This window comes from Antennarius striatus, chromosome 9, assembly GCF_040054535.1.
Source record: "Antennarius striatus isolate MH-2024 chromosome 9, ASM4005453v1, whole genome shotgun sequence".
NCBI lineage: Eukaryota > Metazoa > Chordata > Actinopteri > Lophiiformes > Antennariidae > Antennarius > Antennarius striatus.
The window spans coordinates 9,438,665-9,460,157 of NC_090784.1; the positions used below are offsets into that span (position 1 = coordinate 9,438,665).

Sequence of the window (21,493 nt, forward strand, 5' to 3'; positions counted from 1 at the left end):
AGTATCTCTTCTGCTGATTTCTTTTCCTGTTTTCAAATATGGTGTGTTTTTCTCCACAATTTGACTGGGATGTCCGGTGGTCTCGAAAAAGTGCCAGTTGGCTTCAGTTCGATCAGCTGATCTTGTATTTACACAACGTGGCCGGAGTTGTTGAAGTCGGCTAACAGTGAAAATACCTCTATAGAAAAATTATTTTTGTTTTCTTAAATAACTTAGAGAATTAAGTAGCAACAAAGTTAAGAGTGAAAGTGATTTGAGTCGCAGCATGTACAGTGGCAGATAAAATTCAGGACCACAGATCAGTTTAGGGCAATACATTTCAGATAGTGTAGTTGGACGTCTGGCAGCTGTGTGAAACAAAAACAGTACAATATGGGACCTTTAAACATTATATACTTATTTTAAGCAATAGTGAGTTGTCAGAATAACATGCACAATGCCCAAACACAAAATGAAGTTTTAAAATATTTATTAAAAAAATAGAAAAACTTGCATAAAAAAACAAGCTATACAACTGTCATTGAAACAACCCATCCATATAATTGCACACAAGCTGTGGATTTGGTCTGTGGCAATATTATGTGACAATCCATCCATTATCCTCAAGATGGATTGTAATAGTTCCACTGACAAGAGGATTAGGCCAACTGTACTGCTGTCACCTATCAGTACAGTATACTGGGCGGTTCAGACTTCCCATACATTAAGTCAGAGTGTCTTGGCTTTGTTAGTGGCTTCATGAAAATGCCTGTGATGCTGAACCTGTGACATCACAAACCCAAGTCCTAACAGGCTGTTCTATAAATCATGTAACTTGACATGTTTGCCTTTGAAATACTGACATGAGATATGTGAGAAAATCTCTTAGGCAATTGGTTTCTACAGAGCACCTTTGACTTACAAAAAAAACCCCTAAAAATAGATGTGAAATTCTAAAAAACCATCAACTACAGTAGACGTTCACTCTCAGAGCATACATTTACAAGCTGAATGAAAAAATAAAAGCCAAGTAGACCTGGCAGTGCTTCTAACCGAAGTGTCATAAGGAGAGCTGGCTACAAACAGGACAAAGAGGAGATTTGGTCATTTAAGAAGGCAGCTAACCTGTTGCTTTAACAGAAATCAGATAAGAAACAAAAGGCAAAACACAGGAAGTTTGCTGGTAATAAGTAGCACCAATCATTTGAAATGACAAGGAAGAAAACTGACAAAGTTACACATTTCTGATTACAAGAGGAAATACACCCAAATCAACCACTGAATAGTGTGTGTTTAAAATGACGACTATAGGAGGAAAACATTTGGACGAGCAGTTGCCAAATTTTCAAGTAATCATAATGCAATGGTAAATCAAACATGAGTTAAATGTTGGATTCATGGCATTTTTGGCACATTTCTCATGTTTTAATACCACAGCGCCCCCTGCTGCTGAAAAGCAAACAAACATTTCCTCCAAGGCCTTTACATCCAACTATTGCACAGATCAATGCAGTTAAATAAAATTGCAAACTTGGATGTGGGGAGAATCCCTAAAATTAAAATGTGAAATAAATTAAATAAAAGCAAGTCATTATTGCACACAATGGCAACAAACATAAGTGGGTAATACTGACAATAAACAAAACATTAAGTGCCAATGTGACAGAAAAATCCCACTGTGACAAAAACGGAACAAAAAAATTACTTAGACAAACATTTAGTACATTCAAAAGAGTCATCACAGTTTAAGCACTTGAGACAAGGTCCTTTTTGTGCCATCACACCAAAACATCAAGTCAGCTTTGTGCTGCATAGGTAGAAAGGTAGTGTTTTGCTTCAGTCCAGAGTACAATTTGTAGAAAGCTGTAAAAAAGCTCTAAATAAAGAGCGCAGCCACAAGACCAAATGAGCCTAATGTCTCATCGCAAGCGGCTCAACAAGAGTCAGGAGTGGGAGATAGACCAGGTTTGATATTCTGGTTAAGTACTATGGCACATGATGTGGCTTTTTAAGATGTTCAAGTTCCATGGAAACTATATACAACTGAACTCCATCCAACCAGCAAAGTTTTTGCAGCTGGAGAGAAGTGACAGCGATGACAAATTCCTGTCAGGAAACTAGTGAAGAAAATCTGTGCTGGTGTGCATCCAAATAAGAAGGGTTTCTGACCATCATCAGTCCAATGTAATAAAAGGACCACAGATAAGACTGGAAGTCCTTTCAGTCTTTATTCACCTGTAAGTCCCTTCAGGCATCACTTAGTGGTTGCACATTGCTAACACAGATCATTTCCTACCTCAGGAGAGCTTCGACTGACTTGTGAATTGCAATACGAAGAGTTTTTAGAGTCTCCGACAAAAAAAACTCCATAACACTCATGATGGCCCAAGTGAGCCCTTCAAAATCTAATGACAGTCCACTGACCCAGCTCCGGACTTTTATCTGCTCTGGTTGAGAGCAAGAGGACTGTCCCGCTTTTTGCGTCGCCAGGTGTTGCGGTTGAACTGCTGCTGGTTCCTGAAAACTGATGCTGTGTTTTGACACTGGAGACCAAACTGCTGTTGGGGGGAGTGCTTTTGACCTTGGAGACTACCACCTTGGTTGGGTTTGAAGCCAGCTTTGTGTGGCTCAAATGACAAATGGGAGTTGGATCTCATGGAGAAGGTTTGGCTCTGATGCCCTCCTACATGAGGATGGTGAACCTGGTGGAGAGGGCTGGGGTGAGGGCTTGGAGTGTGGGTAGGCTGGGGGACATGTGCAGCTTGTGCCATGTGACTGTGCACCACACTTATTGACGGTCGATTTTCACGGTAGAAGTGGCAATCAGAAAGAGGGGGGATGGTTAGGTTGTCTGGGAGGGCCATCTGAACCTAGAGGGTGGAAAAAAGAATGGTACAGTAATATACAATAAGAATTCTGCTTGGAGAGTTTATCTTAAAACATTTGGTCTTGTTTCAAGATAAAATTTTGATGTTCTTTCTGAATTTATACAAAATTCATGTTGGAACAAGTATTTTCCCCTGCAACAGCAAGAAGAAAAAAAACTAACCTGAGGAAGAGAGTGGATAAAGCTTGCTGGATGTGTGGCCCTCACATCAGTCGCCATCTGGATTACCGAGTGTACTGACGCCACTGACAGAGGATGGATATGGATATGTGCATTACCATTTGAGGGAGAATCAGATTCCTAGGAAAGAACAAGCAGTGTTAAGCAAATCAGAGAATGATCATATTATTCTGACAATGATCTTTATGAGAAACAAGAAATGCTTCATTCACAGGTAATTTCTTAAGAGCAACTGAAGTGGTCGGGTAATCTCCGAGAGTTAAACCTCTAATCAAAAGAATGTCTTTCAGCCTTACTATGTCACTTCCAGAGGAGGATAGTGAGCAAGCAGAGGATGATGACGAATGGTGCTGAGGGCTAGGGAGGAAGACTGGAGAAGGTGAGAGAGAGTCACTGATCGGGGAGGCAGTGTCTCTCCGATCTTCATCAGAACCCAGCATCAGCTTCGCAAGGTCCTTTTCACAGAGCCCGAGATCTAAAACCGCACAGAAAACAACTGTCAAAAGAAAGTTTGAACTGATCTGACCTGACATCATCTGAAAAAGACATATCTGAGTCAACACAGAAACATGCAGGATTATAACAAAACACAAGTCCAGACTGACTTATTAAGTTACCATGGTTCCCCGGCTTGGCATACTGTCTAGCTCCCCACTTCTTGATTGCCCATTCCCTGTAGGCCAACACCTCTGGGCTGACTTTGACAATGCGTCCTAAGGTACTGCAACACAGAACAATTTAATATTGATGTAACTAATACAACAACAAATAATGCAACAGTTTAAAATGACATTGCGATGCCAACCTGTCAAACTCCTTGTTGGGGTAAGCACGTGCAAGAGGAGAAACTCCATGACTCAGAACCATGTAGGCAAAATCAAACACCTGCTTGACTTGTAGAACGCCGTATGAACTCCTGCCCACATCGTTACCTGTGAGGATGACAACAATTTTCAGTTTTAATTATGACATTTGTTTCTACAAGGTGTGATGTCTCTTTGAAGGAAGTATTGTTTTGTCTGTGTGCCATAGATTTAGGTATTTTATTTTATTTATTCATATTTATTTCAATTGAATGGACTCAGGGAAATGATACAACTGATTTGATTTTTTTTTAATTTTACCATTTGAAAGCAGTGATTGATAAGATCGGAGAGCAGCATAATTTTTTTTATATTTTTTAATTCTTTTGCACAATAATGCATTATTGTTGTGTACGCACAATATTACTATTGTGCATTATTGTGCATTCAATAATGAATGCACAATAATGTATTTTCAGTTTAGAATGCATGCAATGTCATTCATGCATTAATCTTGATATCAAGGAACATATTTTGGTTTTGAAGGACATTTACTTTTTTGCTGTTTGCCTGTTGAGAAGGTTTCCCTTTGAAGTTACTAATAGAGCCATAACAAAACATTGCTTTATTTAATCATTACATAATATTGACTGTTAGCTCTTGGTTAAATAAGCTATGTTCATTTCAATATGTTTTAAATCATCATTGAACCAGTCCCTCTGCTTGTAGCAAATTTGTTTTTTTGGCCCTCTGTATTGTACTTGACTTTGCACTAAGTTGTCCCTGTTGATTATTTTGTTACCTGCAAATCTGAGAAGATATATACACTGTATATACTGTATATGTATATAATTCCGCGGTGCACTGGCGTCGTGCCTAGAGTGTCCCCCGCCTCACGCCCCATGCCAGCTGAGATAGGCTCCAGCTCCCCGTGACCCGCTACGACGGATGAAGCGGCAGAAAATGTATATATGCATGTATGTATATAATAAAAATTAAGAATAAAAACCTTATAATTCAATATATCAAGACAGCACTACATGGAAAATGTATCTTCACCACTGAGACAAATCCAACTTTTACCCAAAGGGCAAAATAAAGACCCACATTCCTACTGAAAACGCAATTATTTCAGATAGTAAATATTTGCCACTGAGGTTATATGCATTCTCTCCACATAGATGAAAACTGATTAGAATTTAAATTTATCACCAACTATTCCAATCTGACCTGGTTGTATTGGATCTTCTATGCAGAGCATGGATGGCCTGTTTCCAAACCCCAGGCTCTTGAGCATTTCTTCCTTGGACAGATAAGCGCCTCCATTCTTCACCCTGATGCCGGTCTTCATGTAATTAAAATCGCGACCATACAGCTCAAAGAACTCGATCAGGAGGAAGCCCAGGTTGATATTAGAACGCCGCGTGTCAATCCGAGGGTGTAACTGGAATTTAGAAAGACCACGTTACTTATTCATTATAACCACGTATAGCTTATCTGAATCAACTTTGAGAGACTACAACAGGAAAATATGAATTTTACATTAAAATAAAAATTGTGATCTTCTAAACCACATATATATGCCAACATTTTGAAATGGTGCTGAAATCAGTTACCTCACATTATTTACATACATTGAAATGTGTAGTTACATAAAAAATGGAAGTCAGAATTGAGCATTATAAACACTACCCTCTCTCCTTGTGAACAAATGTGACCATTGTGATGCAACACCAGATCAGAATACCAAAATGTAAAATTTTTTAAAATAACATTTTCAGTGTTTTGACAGAAATGCATTTATTTAAAAAAGTCAAAAAGGTGGAACCACATGTTTACCTGCAGAAAGCTGACGGCCATTAATATAAGGCTGTAAGAGCTGATTCCTCCAGTGAAGACTTCGTTCAGATCTCTCTGCAGCAGAAACTGCTTCAGGACAAAGATCAGGGGCGGAAGAACGGTGTACTTCTACAAGACAAACAAACATTACAAAACATCCCAAAATAGGATTACATTGTGTTGCACGTGTCAAGCTTTAAGAGTACCACCTTCAGATAACTTTTGATCAACTGAGCTGCTTTAACAGCGGTCTCTACATTGAAGCTGATGTCCACTTTCACCTCGGTTTCGTGGTCAGTAAGCTTAATGATTGGCACCTGGGGGCAGGAGAAGGAGTCAGTGTCACCTCGAACATTCTGTTCTGAGTAAAGCTCTGTGGGCCATAGAGCTCAGAGGACACCAAGGCCAAAGCGACTTACCGTAGCTTTGTCCAGGACCTTGATGGGATATTGGCCAGCCACGTTGTGTCTCTTCAGGGCTTGTTCCAGTTCCTGCAGTGGGGGATAGTTCCACTTTCCAAACACCACCAGGTCAATGTCACTGTGAACAAACAACAGATACTTTACATTAAGAAAAACAAAAAAATTCTCCTGCATTCAGTCTGCTCATTGTTTACAGATCAAATATTTTTTAAAAAAACAAGTTGAAATGCTTGTGCTTGTTGCGAAAGAGTTTTTCCTTCTGCACACAATATAATTACAGTATATTAAGTACTTCAATGAACTTATATGCAGTGACAAGCTTCATCTACAAGACTTGGTCCCAATGTATGCGTTTATGAAGCAGTCTAAATCTAATGCAGTACGTTAGAATATTTCAAAACCAATGTGTTATGAAATGATGACGACAATGCGAGGCTTCTGGTGAATCCCACACCCACAGCCATAGATTACCTCGTTGGGAGATAAAGTCCTGTGCTGAAGCTGCCAAATATCTCCACCTGCAGAATACAAAACAGAGTTAAACCTCTCCAAAAGAGCAGTAGCAGGTTGGATAGAGGACGCTGAGACTGGTGTTTAATGGGGAAACTGCCACCTGCAACCCATTGCATCACGTTGTTTGGTACACAACTAAAGCATACCAATAAGAGGCACACAAGTATAGTCAATGCCACCGGTCTAAAGGAAATACAACAAAACTGGAATGTTTAAGTTCTGTAAATCCTAATGCAATGGTTCATCTGAGGTTACCTAATGATAAACTTGTAATGCCTAGTAATAAAAACAATATTAAATCCAATTAGCTATCTAAAGTCGTCATTTATGATTAACTTAAAACATTACCTTAAAGCATTACCTACATCCTAACTAGTTCTCACAATTACAGATTAAACACTGCTACAAGAACCATAACTTAATTTCCCATACGTTTGACTCAACTGACTGTCAAGTTGTGTGCATATCACCCCATTGGGTTTATACATGTTCACTGGAAGTTTCAAATTCTATGAAATGCTTAATTCTGGGTCAAATATGAAACTGATCTGTGTAGAGCAGGGCAGCATAATTTTCTGATATTCAATGTTAAAACAGATACTTTTGCTTAAAATAATATTTTCTAGTCAGTGGTCAAACCCCGAAGGAAATTATACAGATGCATAACCAAAGCTTGGAATAGTAACACAAAATGGTCTTTAGAGGAGCGAGGGAAAAAATAAAATCCAGTTTGGCCCATTGGGAACATCCCTGGGCCATGATTAGCTCAAAATATTTATAGTTAACGTTAACAACCAAATATTTTTTTTTAAAAAAGGGGGGGGGGGTAAAACTATACTTGCTTATAAACATGCTGCCTAACATTTTGCTGATGACAGACAATGGAAAATAAGTCAGCAGCCTTACTTTGGGATAGCAAGTGATATGAACAGTACTGTAATTGTATTTGGCCAACTTTGGATGTGCAGTGTAAACTTGGCTGTTGGATAATGAGTAGTAAACTTCCACACACATTGACTGCTGCATATTTAACACAGTAGCAATGATTTACACAGAATATGGAAGCTTTTCTGGCAAAGAACCTGGACAAGAAATAAAAGATCTTGGTTCTTCACTAAAAATCAAACTCATACATGACCAAATCTAAGTGTGAGTCCCTGTAGTAGCAACACACACACACACACACACACACGCACACACACTCACCCGTGCTGTGGGCCACAAGTCTTTAATGACACCTTCTATCCTGTTCACAACACCTCTTCTCATGGCTTCCTCCTCTGGTCGTGGTGAGATGAAGTTGAAAAAGTCCACAATTTCTTCATGAAGCCTGTAAAATAGTCAAGAAACTAGAAATGTTATGTTGGCCTGATGCACAAGAGAAACTGTCACTGTAAAAGGTCCTGGCCCCAATGAATGTGTACAAGGAGAACCTGCATGAACAAATGGAAACCCACCCATGTGTGGGATTTATCTAAAGACAAATGTTTACTTAAAATGTTGCGTAAAGGGGTAAAAAAAAAATACTGAAAAAGGAGAAAAAAACTTTTGTCTTTAATTTCCTTACCCATTAATTAATGTCCTTACCCATTAATGCCCGGGCTGTAGCGCCGGGTTTTCCACAGGCTACATGAGGAGTCCACATAGCGTCCATTGCTGCCGGAGGCGGGGAGCGGATTGGTGCTGTGGAAGGTGTGCGCTCGATTCACATGCCTCCTGGGGCCGGATGATTGTGACTGATAGTGCTGGGGCTTGTTCCCGTGCTGATTCCTCGTCCCGGTGGGGGTGTGGCCGAACGACTGTTGCGTGCTGCGACAGTGTTGCTGAACACCGTGGAGAGGCGGAGGGGGGTGCTGCCGCCGGAGGTTCTTCTCGTTCAATTCGTGTTCGCCATAGTGTAAAAACCGACTGGCCTCTTCGGTCACGTTCATAATGTCGATTTGCAGGGAGGAACCGGAGGGCGACGAGCTTTCGGCCTCCGAGTCAAGCGACGACGAGGACGGTGACAACGAGCCCTTCCTCCGGACGGTCCCCCTCTCTCCTCCGCCTGGTCGCTCGGGCGGATTTCCAAACGCACCCCCAGTCAGCGGCGCTATATTTGTGTAAAACTCACCGTTTGAGTACGCAGAGTTTGCATTTTGCGCTGTAAAGTTACGCTGGTGGTGAATATGGTTGTCGACGACAGAGTTTAATCTAAATCCGTGAGAGGTTTCCCAAATGTGCATCCACAGGGAATTGGCTGGTCCCTTCTGCTCCGGCTGGATCCAAGCAGTCCCGGGATCCATGGGAGTCGAGTTCAGCGAAGAGCCTCGTCGAAGGAAAATGGCGAGAAATTCAGCCAGCAGAACACTTGGGAGTGAAAGAAACCGAACAGATCCTACCGCATTGACTCACTAATCATCCGCAAAGTGCTTCATGTCTGGAAACTCGTTTGGTTTAATCAAGCGCTTCATCCAACTCCACTCCCCATGCAAACCAGCCAATATGGCGCACCCAGCAGGACAGATCGCGGTGTGCGCATGTCCGGGGGATTTAAATCTAGTCCACGTCAGGGACGTCACGCTCCGAGCAGATTGGAACGAGAGGCGTTCGATTCTGGGGACGGGAATTTAATAACCCTTTTTCTTTTCGATTTTGTTGTTGATGTTGTACATGTGATGAAGGTGAGAAGTCTGTTGTAATAACATGTGCGAAAAGAAAATAAACTATAAATATTTATTTAAAAAATCCACTGGAGGTCAATCCTCCAATTTTCTCCACCTCCTCCTCCTCCGCTCGTTTTATACCATTAGGGGGCGCTACAACGGCTCCTCTTTTTCTATATCAACCTATCTTCAGCACAGGACAGGTAAATATCAGAAGATTAAATTGATTTGTGCAAATATTAATTTGTACAAATTATTGTTGAAAATTACGAACGTACTTATTTCCACATACGGTATTATACTTTTTGTTTTTAGATTAGATTAGATTAGATTAGATTAGATAGAGTTTTATTCGTCCCACAGCGGGGAAATTCGCGTTATTGCGGCAACGGAGAGGGGGTTCACACATACATACATAATAACATGATATACACATGAAGTTATGATATACATGTTAACAATTTACAATCACTAATTCATATTTCATAACTACAAACTAGTCTGGTCAACCGGATTGTGCGCATGTCTGTCTGTGGCCGGCTGGGGGGAGTTCAGTCCGACGGCCGTGGGCAGGAAAGACCTGCGATAGCGTTCCTTCACGAAATTAGAGTGACGCAACCCATCGCTGAAGGAGCTCTTCAGTGATCCAGAGATCACTGTGTGTGTGTGTGTTTCAATTTTATGGTGTTAATTTTTCAGTTGTGTCAAATTTTATTTGGATTTTAAAAAATATATATATATCATTTGCTAATCATTTACAAACAGAATCATTGTGAATCATGTTAAGAGGCTGTCTCGTTCTCATATATAACTAGTTATCAAAAGATGATTTAAGAATTGCTGACACAAGCTTGTGAGGTTGTATGCACATCTCAGATTTTGGGACTTTATTTCAATTTACAATTTAGAACATCTGAAATCTTTTATATAGGGGTTTAGTCTGCATGTGATTCTATGTTTCAGGTGGGATCACATGAAACATGAGGTTTTATTTTGAAACCTCATTTTGATCAGCGCCTACATCCCAAACTTAAATAGTGTTTGTACTGTGAGCAAACAGGTATGAACAGGTGTTTAACCAAAGGCAAATTTCTTTATCCCAAAGGAAAAACTTTTATATTTTGCATTAATTAAAAAGAAGTTATAAATGAATGAAGAAGTTTCAATTTGTACAAATTTTAATCTGGACAATAAACTCTTTAAACTGCATAAAATAATAAAAAAAAAATTGTGGCAATCTTAATTTTCGATAAAACAAACTACAAACTGTCACATCATATTGAAAGAAAACATCCTCATTGGTGCCACAACTAAACCGGAAACACACATGTACATATTTTACAATGTTATCATTGTGACCTGAGTATGGCAAAAGACAGGAAATCATGCCAGGACATTCATTACGGGAGGACAATTAAAAGTAATACATCTGACACTAAGAAAGGCTGACACATTTCAACAAAGTTTGAAATGCTAATTGTAAAGTGAAAGTGCACATGAAAACACAAAAACAAACAAACGAGTCAAAATGACAAACAACTCCTATTATGACCAGTTACGAAGATAAAATAAACTGAGTTGCATAGTGGGATTTTCATTCATACTGTATTTACAATATGTACAATCTGGTATACATGTCCATGAGAATGTGTACAGTGTACAGCGCACACACACACACACACACACACACACACACACACACACACACACACACACACACACACACACATCTCTCAGCAGTTGACCTGTCTGCAAATAGATGCTAGCTGATTAATGCAGCTGGTTACAGCAGGAGGGACGTGCACAGATGTTTCCCCCCTCCATCCTGCAAGGGCATCCAAGGCTTGCCTGGGGTTGCAAGGGGAAAGGTCATATATGGAGAAGATAGCTGCTAACTGGACCTCCCATGGGACACCTAGGAAAGAAAGACATGATCAGATCATCAGATTAGTATCATTTTATTAGATTAATATCACAGTTTTGACAACTTTATAGGCTTATATATGTAGATGTGCCACAGTGGAATGAAAATACAAAAACGCACAGCAAACAACTGCATGCCCACACATAAAAACTGATAAAATATTAGATATGTTTCAAGAGCTGCCATCAGTGAAAGGCAAATGTAGTATACACTGGCAACATGGTGTACGTCCTCACTACATAAGGAAAACTATTAGCTCCAGCGACAAAGAATCGTTCTGATTTTAGCAAGGCTGCTTGTGTTTCGTACCTTCCGTTGGTCCATGCCTACCAAATGTGTTGATGATACTGGCTACAGTAACCACAGAGGAAACACGCCTCTCTTTGATGCCCAGCTGACCAAGGAGACCTATTTAAAATAACAACAAACAAACAAAGACACAACCTCAGTTGTCTTCTGGTCATTAGTAAATCACACATAACTTCAGGCTATAGTTATTTCCCAAGTATGTTATGTAAATATAACTGACCTATGAGACGGAGCACAGTGGCAACCGTCACATTAGAGATGAGTTCTTTTTGATCTTTGGCCTGTGTCATCCACAAGTTCATTAAAGGCCACAGCTCCTTGCTGTCATAACAAAGAAGATCACAGTTTTAAAAAAATCGTTCATCTCTTTTACTGACTTTTAAATAGGTTGTTTCAGAGGTAAATTATACAATTAAGTACTGGCAGCAAGTCTGAAAATAAAGGAACATACCTCAATAGATTTTCATAGGTCCACTCCCACTTCTTGTGTGCACACAGGATGTGCAGTGTGAGGATGTATTCCCAAGCCTTACTCCCCAGGTCGTCCCCATGCCTGCTGTGCTTTGTAAAAGACAGGCAGGAACCTGATTTCACATCAGACAGTGTTGAAGAGATCAGCTGTTCAATGTTACAGGGAGGACTCTGCAGTGACACAGGGAGATAAACAGATGGTGTCATAGAAAAGGACGGGACTCTTAACTAAGGTCACAAACATTATCAATCAAGGAGAATATATGACACCAAAATGCAAAAAAACAAACAAAAACAAAACAAAACTTTCTCTAAATTGAAAATGCCAATGATTTCCTAAGTCACCTCATTTGACAGTCAAACTTGGGTTTAACAAAATAAAATCATGGACATGATAACGATAACTGCAACCCTGTAGACAAGACCATTATGGTCGTTTTATCTCCAAGAAAACAAACGGATAGATGACAACTGCCAATAAAACTCGAGTCTTAATAATACTTCACCTTCTCCCACCCAAGAAATGCCGTAAGACAGCTGAGAAGGTTTTCTTGTGCTTTCAGTTTGGTGACAGCATGTATTGCCTGACAGAGAGAACTACTACGTGATAGAACATTGGGCCATGTGGTCACCATGAATAAAATCAGCTTAGCAGCATCTGGGAAGTCTGAGGGGACAAGAAATAAAACATTTTAATAAACTTGAACTTCAGTTAATGTCTGTGTTAGAGTAACAAAGGGAATCATTATCCTTTGGACAAACATGATGCAGACCGCTCACCTTCTGTGAGAATGCTGTAAGCCAGGAGGAGAGCCTTCTCCCAGTCTCTCTTCTGTCTACAGATCCCTGTGTAGACTCTGCAGAGGGCCTGTACGTAGTTATTGCTCAGCTCTCTTTTCTCAGCTTTTAATTTGTTCAGGATAGCAAGAATCAGATCATCTGCCTTAAAATGAGGAGAAAAGTAAGAAACTATTCAATTTTATGTGTGCCCATACTTCTGAAAACACACTTGTTTCTCTAGCTGTAGGCAGGGACGTTACACATCTGACACATCTCCTTTCTCGTATTGCAAAAAAACAGGTTGCTAAAACAAGTCAGTGAATGATGTTTTGTTTTTTCTTATAAAAGGCTAATTAACCACCCAATACTCACCAGGCGGCTTTGGCAGATGTCAGCGATAACCTCCTTCTCCTCATTTCTCAAGACAGGCTTTTTGGGCAGGTTACCAACGTACACACGACTCTGAAGCACAGGTAACAGGTCAAAACACTGGTTTTCTATTTTGTTTAAAGCCATCACTATAGATTCTGCAGGTTCTCCGATTGCAGTGGGTGGGCTGGCTGGCTCGTTCATGAGGTGTTTGGGCTTCAGAGATCGTGGCGCTGTCATGTCTTCTCCGAGGTCTGAGGAGGAAGCAGGCACCTGGTTGTGACTGACAAAAGAGCAGTTATCCAGCCGGAGACATTTGCTGTTCTTGGACTCAGGCAAACTGATGGGTGGTCTTTTCTCTCCTTTCACCTCAGTCTTGGTAAAGGCTGTTGAAGTGGAGTTAATTGCTTTGAAGCCAGAGATCTGAATGGTGGATTTTTCAGGCAGTGTTTCATTCTCTGATTTTTTGCTGAAACTAACATTCCCTTTGAGAATGCTCAGTGTTCGGGCATGTGCTGAGAGTCCTGGGTACATGGTGTCAAGCATCCTCATGGAGTTTTCCTGTGAGGGGCTAGAGGATAGCAATGGGGAGGAAATCATTCCAGATGAAGGAAAGCGACCGGGGACAGGTACAGCGTGTTTAGGAGTGGCAGAGCCAAACTGAAGTGGTGATGAGGGGACTGGAGTTGGAGGAACTGGACTATCAAGTGATGAAGACGTCAGTTGTTTACTACTGGGGATCGAGATGGGAGTAGTGGGTGAAGCCATGGGTGAGGGAAATGAGAGCTTCTCAATAGCCTTGCTGGGGCTGATTGATTTGCCCACCTTTGGAGGTGTGTTCAATGGTGTTAGTAGGCATGGAAGAGGTGGGCCCATTTCAGAGAGAACACTACCAATGTCTCCGAGTTGGGTTGTAGCTGAACCTTCCACTGAGCTTGGCTCCTCTTCGTGGTTAATATGTGGTCTAAGCTTGTCATTTCCATACACCTGTGTTTTTTGTTCATTTGTGGTAGCACAATCCTGCTTTGATGAGTTCATAAGGACAACAGTGTCTAATTTGCATTTGTTCAACTGGCCCATAGCCTTTTTACTGGTAGATTCTTCATCCAAATTTGGCAAAGGCACTGGAGATTTATTTGTTAAAAGTAGTTCAATATTAGCACCAACACTGAGTTTTGAAGGATTTGAGTCAGTTTCCAAAGTCTTTGATTTTGCAGTAGGAAAAAGACTAGAAGGTCTCAGACTCCCACAGTGAACCTGTCTACTTCCAGAGTCCTGGAGAGTTTTTGTCCGAGAGTCAGACGGTAATGCTCCATGGTCACCATTCAAGTTCTCTGTGCCAACATCAATTTTTGAAGGAATTTTAACATTTGCTTGTTCAGATTTCAGGTCATTATGGGACCCTACAACTTCCATCTTAAACAACGGAGTTCTAGCAGATTGTCTGTTGTCATCAGTTGAGTCCGAGTGACCCATTCTCAGATCACCTGCTCCAGTCTCTTGCTTTTCATTCACATCTTGCTCACTAAGAGGCTTTGTGGATTCATCCTTTTTAATCCTCTCTTCGGTACTCCCATTAGAGACATTACCGATGTTGCTGCTACTGCTTGACAAGCAAGGAATATCTTTTCGCAGCACTATGTCCTCAATAACACATTCTTTCTTCTCAGGAGACTTCAACACTGTGACATTCAGACTCTCCTTTCTGAAACCACAAGAGTCCTGAGGGGTTTTTATCACTTTTGAACATTTTTCTGTTTTTGTAATTTCTGATTCTTTCAGATACTCAGTTGTTGAGGAAGTAATTCGCTGAACATTTCCACATTTCTCAGGAATTACAGACATATTATTTTTTGAAAGTTCTCTATCATCAGAAGTGTCTTTTTTGGTATCATCTACATCCATATTTGTAAAAGTCCCTGATTGATCGCCCTTTGATTTGCCTAAACCATTTTCAACACACATCGATGGCATGACACCAACCACCTGTACTGTGTCTGATATGGAAGACAATGAAGATGCTGATACTAACTGCAAAGTTGTTGGCTCCTGCTTAGTCTTTAAGTCTTTCTCATGATGCATTTCTTCATCTGTACCAATTTTATCGATAATTTCTGTAATGTCCCCCAACTCATTTTGTCCCAAGTCCATCAATTGATTTCCACAGGAAACTTGTTCCACTTTCTTTGTTCTCATGTCCATAAAACACTCATTCTCCTCTGTTGGGACAACAAACGATTTTGGACCAAGACTTGTTCTTGATATTGTACTGAGTAAGGACTCCCCTTGGTGAAGAGGGACCAAGTTTTTGGAGGGGCTTTCTTTTTCTCCAATATCCTTGTCCATGGATGGCATGTCTGTTTCCTAACAGAAAAAATGAGGGAAAAAATGGGTGTAATAAGAACATTTGACCTAGAAGAAAAAAAATGTTTTGTCTCAAGTCATAATAACTTTATTCACAAATGCACATTATCCACACAATGCTTTGTTCTGTTATGCATGTAAATCAAAATTACCAAGACTCTCTTGAAATTGGTAGTTGATCAAAATTTTAAAAAGAATAAAAAATTTAAATTGTTGAATTCTCACCAAATCTGGCAGCGGTGAAATGCAGGGAAGCAGTGGTTTGAATAAAGCCATTATCTCCGCAACAGATACTTCATGGCTGCCTGAGACCATAGACGAGTCTTCTGTTTTATGTTCTTTGGACAACTGCTTGCTCTTTTTTGGACTGTTCGTTTTCTTTTTGGCACTTCGTGGCTGCGGATAAGCTTGATTTTTGAAGGTTGTCGGATCAAGGGACAGTTCTGCCTGTGCATAAGTGGCTTTTGTCTGCGTGGCATTACAGTTGAATCCCCCAATATTTGGACAAGCAGATAGGGATGTGTAACTCAGTCTGTTTTTTTCTGGAGCAGATGGTAGGACTTGCTTGGAACAGATCTCTGACAAGATTTTAAAAAAGAAAAATATAAATAAAAACAACATGCATTTAAAAGAATAATATATTGAAAAAATTAGAAAGACATTGGTTTTACTCAAGTTACTTCGATATAAGATATACATCAGCAAAAATACACCAAAAAATGCCTTTATGCCTCACCAGGGAAGTGTAATGGGTTTGTGGAGCACTGCTGCTGAGGTTCTACACATGCCCATAAATTCTCAAGCAACATCCGGACTTTTTCTGGAAAACATAAATATAACCACCTGGTACTACAGTAAAAAATACAACAACTTGCTTATAGAGTTATTGCATGTGATTAGCTTCTCAATAAAGCAATCAATAAATAATTAAACATATAAGAGATACTGCACACCTTTGTCAACTTTAGGCTCCTCTGGTGCGTTTGCTTGGGCTGATGTGCTTCTATATTCTGTTGAGAAATAATTCAGATATTGCTTCAATTTTAATTCTTCCAGAAACGTAATTTAATCATAGCATTTAAACCCTGTCTTTATATTTGCATCCGTCCTTTGTTCACCTTTAGTCCTTTCTCTTTCCAAAGTCAATACTCTTGCCTGCAAAAAGAAATCATACGAAGAAAAGGTCAATTCAATAGCACAAAACACAAACTTATTTACACTGGTTTCCTGTTATAAAGTTAATACTCCACCTGGAGGTCATCAATATTTCCTTGTAATAGGATTTTACACTTTGTCAGATGGGATATGTGACGATCCCTTGCACAAAGCGAGTCTGAAATAAATCAACAAACAAGCAATGTCTTATACGTAAACAATGATTCCACACGTCCTTAGGAACTTTAAAAAAATCTTGGTATTGTTGGAACACCAACCTTCAAGCAGTCTAACTTTATTTTCTAGTGCGTCCTTCCTGTAGATGAGACAACAGAATGTTAGTTTTTAGCAAGAATTAATTTAAGTGATTTAAAAATTAACCATAATAAAACCATTATAAAACCATAATGAAGAAACCATAATGAAATGAGTGCCAGAGAGATGATACAGAGTGATGGAAAACTAGCACTGCATAATTAAGATAATCTGTCAGTCCCAACAATCTGAGGAGGCCAGGGGCTGGACCATATACTCAATATGTATCATATCTTTTGGAGTTCAAGGCTGTTATGTCAGTACATTTACGTGGGTTCATCACAGGAAATCAGATATGCTGGAGCGGCTGACAGTGCAAATAAGTGACAGTTTAAGCATTTTGCCTTTAAGAATAAAGTTAGCTAGTTTCCATTGACAGAATCCAACTGACCTCTTGTTCTTGAGGAGGTGTAAACAACCTGTGCTGGTCACCTCTTCCTATCAACTTTTTCATCCACATTTGTATATTCTATTTTTTGTTTTTACATTGAAAAAGATACTAAATGTTTCTTTTTGCAAGATTACACGGGTGCTTCTCCGGAGAACATATGTAATGTGGTACTGAAGTAGTGCATTTACTGAGAATCTCATATGTACAAGTTTACATGTTTTTAGAGAGAAGACGAGAAATGAAGATTCTGTTCTTGTTTGTGTAATGAAACATGATTTCAAAATTATACCATAATTAAATTTCAAGTACTGTACTCACATTTCTGACACCTTGAAGTTCTCCTCAATAAGTTTTTCAACTTGATCTGCTTGTGCTTGAGATTTATTCAAAGATGCCTGTAGGTGAAAATTAAATAATTATGAAGAGACATGAACATAATTTGACCAGATATTTTTAAAGCTCCTGAGAGAAATTGCCTATTCATTGCCAGAAATTACATTACAGCAAATTATGATTTACCTGAAGTAGATTTGAACAGGATCTTTCCTGCTTACCTGTGTTTTCAGCAAATCATTTTCTACCAAAGCCTTTTCCCTTGTCAACCGACTATTTTCCAGTGACTGTATTTGCATTAGCTCTATGAGTTTGAAAGAAATTTAAGCAAAATGTTAAAAAATGTCTTGAACATTTCTTTTTAACAATTATTGAACTCCTCACTTCTCCACTACAGAATAAAAATGCAAAGTACCTTTTGTCTCTTTTAGCTGATCTTCAAGTTGATTTTTCCTTATGGATACAAAAAGTACAGTTTACCATTTTATTGGAAACAAATCACCACAATATCACTACAGACAGTATCATAATGTTATTTATCACTTACTCTGCCATTATAATGCAGTTTTCTTGTTTAAATTTTTCCATTGCTTCAATCATCTGACCATAGGATTTCAGAGCCTCCTATGAAAAATATTAAATGGGGAAATAATTCAGAAGTTGAGATATGGACAAACACATTAATACATCAGAAAGACAAATCTTGAAGTGAAGTTCCCCAGATAAAGAACACACCTTCTTTTCCTCCAGCTCTCCTTGTAGAGATTCATAATCCGCTGATTTTTTCTCCAAAGTGACCAATCTGATTTGCATCTCTTCCAGTTGTTGGCGAAGCCTGATTGACTCACTGCATAGAATATATAAATGAAAGTGGAGCTAATAGTTATCGTTTATGAAACATAAAACAGTCTGTGAAAACACTACACCGGTTAAAAAGGTTTATGCACAAATAAATTCTATTCAATTTATCGATGCATGTAGATTGGCATATATATGCTTCATGAAACGTTAATCAAAAAGGCCAGATGGATTTTCCAGGGTTATTCTCTTTACAACTTTCCGGCATTCACAGATGACATGTCAACAGATTTCTTTTACTGAAAACATAGATCTTAATTTCGACCTGAAGAAACAAAAACAAACAATCTGATGTCTAACGAGTTCAATTAGTTTAAGGTTAACTTCAATTTATCAAAACAACAGTCACATAAAGAGGTGGAAGACAGTGAAAGAAATGAATTGTAATGACTGCTATGGAGTGAAGTGATTTTTTTGTGCACGGCTATACTCGTAACACTTCACATAAACAGCAGACAGGACAGCATTATGACCTAAAACACAGTAATTGTGCAGTGAGTTACCTTTAGCTTAAGAATGTGTTTCCTGATCAAATACTTTGCTGTTATGATTAAATCTAATTTTCCACAAGGTACTGGTGACGTTAGGTGACTATATTCTCCATGAAGATCGCACCATACCAACAGAAACTGATCAACACTCACTCTGAGAAGGTGATCTTCTTTTTCAGCGCCAAAAACGACGACACATACTCGTTCAGGCTCTGTTACCAGACACGAAAGAAATAAAACAAAACAACAGCATAAACACTGACATGCTGACTGGAACGAGTCGGGCATGGGAATCAGCAATGTGAAGTTTTCTTCAGGTAATGTTTATGTTTGAATGACAAAGCAATAAACCAACTTCTAAAAGGACATTTCTGCCACAAGCTGACCTGGTGCAAAACCGAGCAGTTTTGACAGTTTCCAAACGCCATTTCTGCAGCGATGACGACCGTCTTGGACCGAGTGTCCCCCGGCATCACCGTTAGAACCGGTGGAGAAACCCGACAGAGGTTATTTAGCAAGAAATAAACAGACAACCATATTCTACTTGTAGGAAGTCTAGGAAGGCTCAAAACAACTCAGGATTTTCGTGTCTCCCACGATGTACAAGGACCCAAATTAGGACCCCTCATAGGAGCTTCGTAAAATGCCTGTTATAATATACATAAAACATTTCACATTATGTATTATTATATAAAACGTAATACGCGAATTTAAGTAACTGTAATTATAACATGCATTAAGACACAAACAAGGTTTTGCTGACCAAAACGATCATCTTGTGTGTGTGGGTTTTTTTTCCAGGCATTTCATTATGGCATAAAGGGGCGTTACAGGTGCGGTCTGTCGGGTCAGGGATTGGTCCACACCAGTCGTGTCCAAAGTCCGGTCCGCAGTCCCGTAACTGCTCGAGGTCGGATTTTATATGGCCCATTCTTTATGTCTAAAAATGTGTAATAATCGTTCCGTCAGACAGAACACAAATCGAGCCTGCAGTTCCTGTACTCAACTGGTGGCGGCAGCATCGTGCAACATGACAGTCAATTGCCACAGCCCTTCACAGAAGAAGACTGAACAATGGACCAATCACAACCCTTGCTGACGCCGGTACCCCGGATTGGGAGTGGTGGTCACTCCAGAGAGCAGGGGTACCAGCGTCGGGATGACATTTTCTGACTCTTCCACTGGAAAGTTGACAGCGAAGCTGAAGCTTCCAGGAAAGTTGGGAAAAAATTGTTTTACACTGAGAGCTGGAATAATTGTCTCCCTGATTTGCCACGAGACTGTTTTCTTGTTAATAATAATAATAATAATAATAATATTGTTAATACTTGTACATAGTAAAAAATGACACAAAAACTGTCAGACACCTAAAGGGTGGCATTTTTGTTTTGTTTGATATATACAGTAGTTGGGTCCATTGGCGGAGGAAACCTTTGGATAGACCCAGCAAGCCCAAACGAGTAATGCGGGTGGACTGGGAACGTCTGGAGGTGGACTCTGTCTGCAAGGCCTTCAATTCACACCTCCGAAGGAGCTTCTCATGCATCCCTGTGGAGGCTGGGGGCATTGAACCTGAATGGTCGATGTTCAAAGCTTCCATTGCTGCAGCTGCAGCTGGGAGCTGTGGTCTCAAGGTCTTGGGTGCCTCAAGGGGCGGTAAACCTCGAACACCGTGGTGGACCCCGGTGGTCAGGGAACCCGTCCGACTGAAGAAGGAGGCCTTCAGGGGCATGTTGTCCCTGGGAACTCCTGAAGCAGTTGCAGGATACCGACAGGCCAAAAGGACTGCAGCCTCGGCTGTGATGCTGGCAAAACAGAGGGTGTGGGAGGAGTCCGGAGAGGCCACGGAGAAGGACTATCGGACAGCACCAAAGTTGTTCTGGAGGACTGTCAACACCTCAGGAGGGGGAAATAGGAGACCATCCAAGGATGGGACACTGTTGATCTCGACTGACGACGTTGTCGATTGGTGGAAGGAACACTTTGAGGAACTCCTGAATCCAACTACCCCAAATGACCTGTCCTCTGTTGCAGAGGCAGAGCTGGAGGATGATGGGGGATTCGAGTCAATCTCTCAGGGCAAAGTCACCGAGGTAGTTAAACAACTTCATGGTGGCAAAGCCCTGGGTCTTGATGAGATTCGCCTGGAAATGCTGAAGGCTCTGGGTTTTGAGGGGCTGTCATGGATGACACGCCTCTATAAAATTGCGTGGAAGTCTGGGACAGTGTCGAAAGAGTGGCAGACTGGGGGTGGTTCCTCTTTTTAAAAAGGGGGACCAGAGGGTGTGTGCCAACTACAGGGGCATCACACTCCTCAGCCTCCCTGGGAAAGTTTACTTCAAACTGCTGGAAAGGAGGGTCCGGCCAATTGTCGAGCCTCAGATTGAGGAAGAACAATGTGGGTTCCGTCCTGGTCGTGGAACAACGGACCAGCTTTTTACTCTCACAGGGATCCTAGAGGGGGC

At 40.3% G+C, this 21,493-nt stretch overlaps 2 protein-coding genes across 2 annotated transcripts; both read right to left on the reverse strand.

Annotated features, from left to right (window-relative positions):
• Positions 1-493: 493 nt before the first annotated feature.
• Positions 494-9,310, reverse strand: LOC137601346 (terminal nucleotidyltransferase 4A-like). Its single transcript, XM_068323500.1, has 12 exons — positions 8,211-9,310; positions 7,830-7,953; positions 6,582-6,628; positions 6,108-6,228; positions 5,898-6,005; positions 5,689-5,817; positions 5,080-5,293; positions 3,852-3,978; positions 3,664-3,767; positions 3,343-3,521; positions 3,029-3,166; positions 494-2,849 (listed from the first exon to the last, which is right to left on the reverse strand). Exons 1-12 carry the CDS (start codon positions 8,906-8,908, stop codon positions 2,418-2,420), a joined length of 2,421 nt encoding a protein of 806 aa, XP_068179601.1. The 5' UTR covers positions 8,909-9,310; the 3' UTR covers positions 494-2,417.
• A 1,140-nt stretch (positions 9,311-10,450) lies between these two features.
• On the reverse strand, positions 10,451-19,560 carry ice1 (KIAA0947-like (H. sapiens)). Its single transcript, XM_068323667.1, has 20 exons — positions 19,415-19,560; positions 19,182-19,240; positions 18,415-18,526; positions 18,227-18,303; positions 18,095-18,132; positions 17,901-17,983; positions 17,665-17,741; positions 16,919-16,956; positions 16,736-16,818; positions 16,604-16,640; positions 16,439-16,495; positions 16,222-16,305; positions 15,711-16,063; positions 13,125-15,485; positions 12,753-12,915; positions 12,479-12,639; positions 11,953-12,143; positions 11,722-11,822; positions 11,502-11,600; positions 10,451-11,183 (listed from the first exon to the last, which is right to left on the reverse strand). Exons 1-20 carry the CDS (start codon positions 19,499-19,501, stop codon positions 11,002-11,004), a joined length of 4,443 nt encoding a protein of 1,480 aa, XP_068179768.1. The 5' UTR covers positions 19,502-19,560; the 3' UTR covers positions 10,451-11,001.
• Between the last annotated feature and the right edge of the window lie 1,933 nt (positions 19,561-21,493).

Coding starts and splice junctions, on each gene's coding strand:
- LOC137601346 (XM_068323500.1), bottom strand. CDS start 8,908: ATGGATCCCGGGACTGCTTGGATCCAGCCGGAGCAGAAGGGACCAGCC. Junction 7,954..8,210: donor TACAGCCCGGGCATTAATGG/GTAAGGACATTA, acceptor ACTATTTTACAG/GCTTCATGAAGAAATTGTGG. Junction 5,818..5,897: donor TGATCAAAAGTTATCTGAAG/GTGGTACTCTTA, acceptor TTTGTCTTGTAG/AAGTACACCGTTCTTCCGCC.
- ice1 (XM_068323667.1), bottom strand. CDS start 19,501: ATGCCGGGGGACACTCGGTCCAAGACGGTCGTCATCGCTGCAGAAATG. Junction 16,957..17,664: donor AACTTCAAGGTGTCAGAAAT/GTGAGTACAGTA, acceptor TCTCATCTACAG/GAAGGACGCACTAGAAAATA. Junction 12,916..13,124: donor ACATCTGCCAAAGCCGCCTG/GTGAGTATTGGG, acceptor CCTCATTTTAAG/GCAGATGATCTGATTCTTGC.